The sequence below is a fragment of the Mustela nigripes genome, chromosome 1, assembly GCF_022355385.1.
Source record: "Mustela nigripes isolate SB6536 chromosome 1, MUSNIG.SB6536, whole genome shotgun sequence".
NCBI classification, from domain to species: Eukaryota; Metazoa; Chordata; class Mammalia; order Carnivora; family Mustelidae; genus Mustela; species Mustela nigripes.
The window spans coordinates 187,439,241-187,448,327 of NC_081557.1; the positions used below are offsets into that span (position 1 = coordinate 187,439,241).

Consider the following 9,087-nt stretch of genomic DNA (forward strand, 5'->3'; position numbering starts at 1 on the left):
TTTGGAATTCTTTTTCTTAGAATTCTCTGACTTGTAAGCACTTTAGGCTGCACAGCTCCTGGAGCCACTCCTATTTCAAAACTGAACATCAATCCACAACTTGGAAGGAACAGAAACTAACACAGACACCAGGAAGAAACATCCAGCAGAGGAGACAAGAGTAAGCCAATGACTGAAGCTTAGAATTCTAGAAAGCAGCAGGGGGCTCAGGAACCTGGATTCCTTCCTGATTCTCAGAATGGCCTTTAACTTGAGAAGAAAATGCAGAATACTATGGTGTAAAGGTGCCAAAGTCACCAAAGGCAAAAGATATCCACTTTTAGGGTAATAAGATTACTTCTAAACCCTTTCCAGATGGCTCGAGAGGAGACTCTTAGGGCTATAGATGCCCTCTTATCAGAAGGATTAGGAATAGCAGTTTCATTTTAACTTGAAATGTCCCAAGAGTACATCCTTGACCATTTGTTTGATGTAAGGTCACAGGATTTCCTCTGATTTTAAGTCACTGATTGATATATCACATCTTTTCAATAAACTATACTCATGCCACTGAGTCGATAATTTTTAGTTTCATTTTCTGTTAAGTAAAATTAAAACTGGAAGAATCTCTCAAAATTACTTGCTTGTGGAATCCTATATTTCTGACATTTTCCAACCTTTTATATTAGTGTTTTCCATATAGAATGTTCAATTTTTAGCCATTTTGACCAAAATGGTCATATATATATATATATATGTATATGTATATGTATATGTATATGTATATGTATATGTATATATACATATATATATAACATACAACGATAGCAATATTTATATATTTTGCAACTAATTTGATTTTTAACACTTTAATTTTTGACTCTTTAAAACATAATCAATTTAACTCCCATAGGGAAAAAAAATAACTTTTTCTGAATGTCTCTAATATAGATTTAAATAATGCTTAACTAAACACATGTGCTTGCAATAACTACAATCTCTATAACAGGTTTAGTGAAATCTATAATGTGCTACCCAGACTAAAGACTAAAGGTCTCATTCTTCCAGTGTTTGTGAGTATGTAGGAACAGCCCCCAGCTGCCAGCCCTCCTCAGGAACTGTCTCTGCTAAAAAGAAAGCCACTTTCTGGGGTAGCCCACAGCAAATGATCCATCAACAAGCAGGAAATAAGGTCTGGCTTAGCCTGCTGGCCCCCAACTAGAGAAATCTCTCAAGAGCCATTTCAGACTCACCTTTCTCTGGAAGTGGACCACAGGTTTTTTTGAGACTTATATATGTAAGCAGCCCAGCTTCTCCATCTGCTTGAAGCCTGCTTCCTTCCCTCACCTTCTACTGGTGTTAACTGAATGACATTCCCTAACAAACTTCTGCTAGGCCAATCTCCATCTCAGAACCTGCTTCCCAAGCACCTTAACTGTGGATAAAACAATTGTTTATTATAATAACTTAAAATATATAGGAACAAAGGTACATAAGAACATCACAGAGGAGCTAGCATGCGGGAAGTTTGCACATGCTCTGGGCCATGATCAGTATGTTTTACAGAGAAGCTGAAGGAATTGGCAGGTCAGTGAAAAGATCCCTGAAGAGATCTACTGTCCTCTACTGAGCTTGGTCAGGATTGCCTCTAGCACTGTAGGAGAGGGAGTCTGGATGACAAATGTTTTCTAGTTATAATTCATCATATGAACACCAAGGCCGAGCCATGGAATCAATTAATTTGACTCTTTCAATGAGTGAGTCAGATCATCCACACAATAATCTAATTTACCATTGAGGTATGTCCATTATGTGGACAGGAAACTCCCAAATGGTGCAAGGACAGCCTATCTCATTTTGATGTGACTCTCAACACAAACTGTCTCAGCAAAGAATGTTTCGAATGTTTCTTTGACCTTTTTATTTCCCATAGTACTCTTGTTTATAAGTAAACAATTGAAAAGTATAAAACATTATAGTGGAAAACCACCATAATTCAAAAAAGTGAGGAAGATCAAGATGTTTATATTCAAGAAGAAATGCATATAATTTTTATGAATAGTCCATTTAATTATGTATGTAGTAATTCATATTAGTAAGAAGAAACCAGGTATAAGGCACAGTTTTGGTATTTCCACATATTTCTAGGTCTATTGCCTGTTCCACACTCTTTGAAGAGATAGCGTAACAATCCCAACAGAATATTTTGGCTATCTACTTGAGCAAGGGTAAAAAACAAACAAACAAACCAAAAAAACCCCACTAAATCTGAAGGCTGGAATGTCATCTCATGACAGACTTTATTGAATGGACAAATCAGTTCAGTATATATTTTACTACAGGATCAAAGTAGGAAGTCACTGTTAAACAAATTCTCAATCTAGTCTTTTCTGTTTTTGCCAGCATGTATGTGTGTGTGTGTATATATTTCTCTAGATAGATAGATAGATAAATAGATATAATATATATCTAGAGTCTATCTGCCTGGGTATAAGCACATTATAATCTAAAGGAATATCTGAATTTCTATTCTTCTGTAAGTTAAAAATAAGCCTTAGAAACCAAGTAAATAACCCTATAGTGTTACATCATATCTTTGACTTTTGTGTAGACTGCAGGCATGACCATCATTCTCTGTGTCTATTAAAGTAGGGGAGTACCTGGGTGGCGCAGTCAGTTATGTATCCAACTCTTGGTTTCAGCTCAGGTCATGATCCCAGAGTGGGGAGAAAGAGCCCCACATCAGGCTCCACACTTAGTGTGGAGCCTGCTTGGGATTCTCTCCCTCTCCCTCCACCCCTCCTCCCGCCAACTCATGCACACACAAAATCATTCTCTCAAAAAAGAAAAACAAAAAACTAAAGTACAAGTCCTAAAGAAACCAGATAATCACCACATATATGTATTTAGATGAACAAGACAGCCTGCATAAGCAAAATAATGAGACACATAAGGACTAGTATACATTTTGGAAAGAAATTCCCAGAGGGTTCAGCTAATTACTACTTTAAAGCAACTGCCTATATTCAGATGCCAACTGAAAGACTAAACCCGGGGCTATGGCCATATTATTTGCCTCTTTAACACCACAGACAATGTGTCTATTACGGCACTCGCAGCAGGACATCAAATATTCAGCAAAGAATGATTTTGAGGAAATACAGTGGCTTTTGGGGGAAAAAACTGAGGAGTAAAATCTCAGAATGTTTTTTCTTTAGGCTATTTTGTACTTGTGAATGAAAAGCCCACTGTCTTATGCCCTCCCTCAACACACACACGCACACACACACACACACATACACGCACACTTCATACTGATGAAATTATTACCAAACCATGATGATTGTGGTTTCTGAAAGTCAGATGTTGTCTTGACTCATGACTAATTGAGATGACTAAAATAAATTTAGACAAACACTTTACACTATAAAATGAAAAAGAAAAGCTTTTTATATATGTTCCTCTAAGCCAAGTGTATGTGTGGAATATGCATGGATCAAGAGAGAAACTTTTCCACAGAGTAGCCTTTAATTTTCACTTTACTTCAAAACAAGAATGAGACTCTCTCATGCAGAAAAGGGGAGAAGGACATTTGAAGCAGATGGAACAGGGAATGTAATACACAGAAATGCAAAAGAGCAATGGACATACAAGGAACAGCACATTGGCTCTTCCAAAGGCCATAGCTCTGATCCAACAATCACATACATTCTCTGTCATCATCTGTTGTCTGCAACATACGCACCCCTGTGCTTGGCATGTGCCCCTACAAACACTCAGGTCAACCTTTCACCAAGACCAACCTATCATGCATAGCAGCTCAAACCTGATGCTGAACTCCAAAGACACAATCTCAGAGGGAAGTTTCAAAGATGAATTAAGAAAAATATATCAGGGGTGGCTGAGTGGCTCAGCCAGTTAAGCCTCTGCTTTCAGCTCAGGTCATGATCCCAGGGTCCTGGGCCTGAACCCAGCATTGGGCTCCCAGCTCAGTGGAGAGTCTGCTTCTCCCTCTGCCACTCCCTCCTACTCATGCTTCCTCTCTCTTTCTCTCTCTATCAAATAAAATATTTTTAAAAAAGAAAGAAAAATATATCAAACATTCTAAATTAATGAGTGCTACAGACTATAGCAAAATGGAAAAAACATTTCTGTATTTCATATTTCCTATTTGAAGTTCCCCAACATAACCCTGCTTTGTTGTACCTTGCTGCCTTTCTGTAACCTGTTTCCTCCGGAAAACTGTTCCTCTCCATGCTTCTACCCAGTCAGATGTAATTTTCTTTTTATACCTAACTCAAAATGTTACCTGCTCTGTAAAACCTTTCTCCAATCCTGTTCTTTAATGTTTGAACGACCTAGACATCACTTTATATGTTTATTGTGATTTGTAATACTAGTTTTCAATTTTTCCCTCATCCTGCCCCTCATTCCCTCCTCTGCCCCAAATTATGACATTCTAAAGGACAGAGAGTGTGATTTATTCTTTTTCTATCTCTTGTACTTGGTATAGTACTTTACAAACAGAAGGTTCCCAGTAGATGTATGACAGATAAATAATTTCTAGACTTGTGCTTGTTGTTGTGGTTTCTTTTACTTAAATTTAAAAAAACAGGTATCTCACTTGGTAAGGATGATAGTGCTGGCTGACATAGAACAGCTCACCTGCTGCTCCAACAAGGATTAATTTATGAATGATTGGACTTAGTTCTCTAATTAAGAGCTAGCAGAAGTCTCTGAAATTCCACAAGGAGTGCCATTGGAATCACATTTTTGCACTATGGACATGGAGTCAAAGTTCACTCTCACCTGTATCACTTACCATCCCTCTGGATGACAGGACAGAGCTGTAGTCTTAATTTCACCATATATTACTTCAGAAAATATATTTATAGTTTAAATGGTTCATATAACCTCCTCAAAATTGCATACAAAGACAAACACATACATTTAAAAAAACAAAAACAAAACAAGAGAAAACAAAAACCTCTTTGCTCTTCAAGTTATTTAAAGACCCTACCTCAATAGTAATTCAGTCCCAGAACATAAGCTGGCTCCATTAAAAATTATCAGAACAATAAAGTATCTTCTCTTTCTCAATTAGGAAATTTCTCCCTATAACACGAAGAGAAACAAGTCCAGGGATTATAAGTCCAGGGATAAATAATATATCCCACCAAATAAACAAACAAACAAACAAAACATGTGAGTAGATACCAAGTCTCTCAGCTAAAAATTATTTTAACTGAAATGTACAGATTGACCATTCCAGGATCAATGGCATCCCTGAATAGTCAACTATCAAAAGCAGGCCATGTTTCATCTTTAAGGCTAGGTATCATGAATTTTAAAGTTAGAAGAAAAACAATCATGGATAGATGTATGTCTCATATAAATGAGGGGATGTGTGGGGGCTGTGTGGAGAAGGAGTATCCAAATCGGGGTAACATCTGCCTGGAAAATGGATCTTTCTTGCTGAACTTTACAGGCTGTGCAGTGTGTAGTAAGCGGGATTTTATGCTGATCACCAACAAATCTTTGAAAGAGGAAGATGGAGAAGAAATAGTTACCTATGATCATCTGTGTAAGAATTGTCATCATGTAATAGCCAGGCACGAGTACACATTCAGTATCATGGATGAATTTCAGGAGTACACCATGCTCTGTCTGTTATGTGGCAAAGCTGAAGATACTATCAGTATTCTCCCCGATGACCCTCGACAAATGACTCTGTTATTCTAAGGATCATGCTTCTAAAATGGCAGCTTCTAAAATGGCAGCTAGTCTATCTAAGAACTACATATGATACATCTGCCATTACACCAAAAGCTATGGATAAAGAACAATGCAGTATAATACATGGTCACTCTTCTCACCAAATTTTGGTGAGAAAAAAAAGTCAACTCATAGAAAGAAATTTGTCATTAAGTCATAGACACTAACTCAAAATTCAATGGGAATTCTGAAAAAGAAGCTGATCAGTCCAGAGAGAAAGGCTCTGAGGATGATAGAACAGGGTCTGAGTTCAACCTTGATAAATGCAGAAAGTTTAAGAATTAAGTAAGAAAGGAAGAGAAGCATGCCTTCCAGGCAGAGTAGATAACTTGTGCAGTAAGTTAGCACACACAGCTATGTTCTTATTGGCTAGAAATGAGTGACAAAGTTAAAAATGACATTGGGGGGACTAGTGGTGTGAATATATACCCAGATCCTGTGATTGAGGTTAGATTTTATGTTCCTCCATGTTTCCCTTCCAAATGGAAATGTGTTTTCACTTTATATGAAAGGGAAAGAAATGCTTTGATAGATGACACTCTTAGAGAGATGTCAAGGCTTCAGAGAACAACATCGAATACCATCTAGTTCTCTTGATATCTTGTACCCTGGTTTCTTTGCTTCCTTCATGTTAAATTACTATGGACATTTGCATGAAAAGGGGACCTTTGTTCCTCAGAGTTCATCTGCTCCAGTAGCCATTTACTCCTCACTTCATTGTCACTCTTCTTCTCAGCAAAGAGAGGGTGACAACTCAAAGTACAGAACAGTAGCAAGGGCACACATACTCCCAAGGACCAGAGACTCTGTTGTCATGTAAATCAGCTCATAAATAAAAGGGAAGAGAAGCACAGAGAAAAGATTTTTAGAAGCAACTAAATAAAATGGTTTCCATGGGGGCAAGAGTGGCTCTTTAATATTTATCAGTGTCACTGAGTCCTTTTTGCAACAGTAATTCATCATCATAAATAAAGCCTATTTCCATAAAGTTTCTTGGGTATTGCATCACAGTAAGGGTACTCCCCTAAAAAAAGCCACTAGTAATGGCTCTCCTGGTTTCAAAATGCTAGATTCCTGCTGATGGAGAAGATGAACAAAACAAAAGACGATAGATGCAAACAGAAACATAACTTTTTCACAAGAAGAACTCAAGTTGAGCTGTGGAACATAATAAGGACACTTAATCTTTAAAATGGAAACTTAAAATCACACTAACCCTGGATGTCATGGATTTATAGGAAACCAGACCCATATGGACAAAATGGTAAAGACTGAAATTTGATCCATTTCACTGAAATTCTCTTCGTACAACATGAATTTCATTATACTGAAATGTGCAGCAAGGAAACATGCACAACAGACTGTGAGAAAACGTTTGCTTATCTCTTTTCAAAGTGTTTAATGTGTTATGGATAAGAGAAAAGCGTCTTAAAAAGTTGCTGTCAGCGGCTACCCATTGACTGACAGATCCTTTAGCAAAAGCTGAAGGAGTGAGTAACCCTGGAAGCAGTTCATGCATGCATGCAGCAGCGTCAGTTTTAAGTGAGACCTGGGTCCATTTCACCCACTGAACTCCTTCTAATGGTAAACAATTTCACCATTGTATAATAAAAGAACCACTAAGGGAACCTAAAAACTATTGAGAAGACAAAGGAAGCTGAAAAAACAAGGCTAAGCGCTTTAAAGTTATATAAGGCACCCTTTCCTTCAGAAAGGAGCTCAACTTCTCTCTGAGTCAAAGAATCTAGACAAGATGGAAAATAAAGACCATTATTTACCTTTAGAGTCAGTGAGAGAGCAACAAGAGGAAATTAAAAACCAAAAGAAGTTTTTGTTTGCTATTGTTTTAGTTCCTCCCGCCCTCCATTATTGCCCACCATTGTATGGCCCCGCATAGTGTAGGATGGCATTCAACAGGGAGATGTAACTTGAAACAAGTGTGCCCCAACCAGCTGCCTTCCAGAGTCACCTTGAAGGCAAAGAACAACAAAATCAGAAATCCCTTCAGAGACTCTCCTTCACTGCTTTAAATTTACACTGAGAGAGCCCCATAATTAAAGAGTGATAATTAAGAAAAAATAGGGCAATGCCAGATTCATTTGGAACCTAAAATAATTTGTTTCTGTATCATCTTGCTTTATCCAAGGTCTTCCATCATTAGTTTAGCCCTTGTAATCAAAAGATAACACATTTTTATGTCTCAAATCCAAAAGAACTAAAACTGGATTTATGGTCATTATCCATCAAATTTTTTTCTCCCCTGTTCTCTTGCTCAAGAAACCATTACCTTGACCATTACCAATCACCTAGAACAAAACCCCTGTTTCTTTCTCACCCAGTCAATTACTGATTCTTATTCATTCTTCTGCTTTAGAATCTCTTTCAGAATGAAATGTGGAAATGCCACACACACACCTTCACACACAGTTTATGCCCTAATTAATTACTGAGAGCTCATCTACACCACTGAAACAACGCAGTCACTTACTTTTATCCCCCAGATTTATTCCTAGCTAATAAATCCTGCACATGTTACCAAGGTACTTGTTCAAAATTTCCCACAGTCACTTCCCACTACCTACACTATAAAATGCAGTATTCGATCCTTATCTGATAGTCCATTCTTATATCCTACCCTCACACAGCTCCTCTGCACCAGCCATACTAAACTACTACTTGTTCCTTGAACTTGACTTGCTCTCTCTTATCTCCCTATACAATTGCATAATTGGTCTCCCATTCTCCCCTAACCCTAACCCTACATGCCAATCAAGTATCATATGAAACATATTCTCTTCTATGATGTCCTTCCTGATGTAGTCAGGACTCTCTCTTTCATCATCTCACTGTACCTTTGTGTCCTGTACTTCATAATGCTAAAAACAAAGACTCAGTCCACAAATAAATGGGCATTTGTTGTAAGAAGAGGAATATAAATAAGAAAGAGGGTCCCCAAAGGAATGCCAGAATACTGGTCAGGGTTCAAGGAGACAGCATTTGCTGTCCAGGAAAGAGAACAGCACTGAGAACCCAGGGCAGCTCCTCGACTTGTCATCTCTTCATCCCCAGAAACAAGAATATATTAAAGCCCTTTCTTCATATCCTGTCTTTATTATACCACAGTATATTCCAGTTTCTGTTCCCATTAACAATGGCCTTACCTCTTCTATATACTGAGTTCAAACTATTTGGAAAAGAATAACTAACTTATCAATGCAATTAGGCACCATGATCTCTACTGAGGACTTCTTTCCTACCACCCTGCCCCACAGGACACTGTCCAGCTTGTAGATATGCTGTTAGGGGTAGTTCAAGCCAGCTGAAGCCAGAGTG

The 9,087-nt window shown here is 37.9% G+C and overlaps 1 protein-coding gene across 1 annotated transcript; it reads left to right on the forward strand.

The window, feature by feature from the left end:
• Positions 1 to 5,382: 5,382 nt before the first annotated feature.
• Positions 5,383 to 5,721, forward strand: LOC132014496 (protein Churchill). The gene has a single exon (XM_059395496.1). It carries the CDS (start codon positions 5,383 to 5,385, stop codon positions 5,719 to 5,721), a length of 339 nt encoding a protein of 112 aa, XP_059251479.1.
• The last annotated feature ends 3,366 nt before the right edge of the window (positions 5,722 to 9,087 follow it).

Coding starts and splice junctions, on each gene's coding strand:
- LOC132014496 (XM_059395496.1), top strand. CDS start 5,383: ATGTGTGGGGGCTGTGTGGAGAAGGAGTATCCAAATCGGGGTAACATC.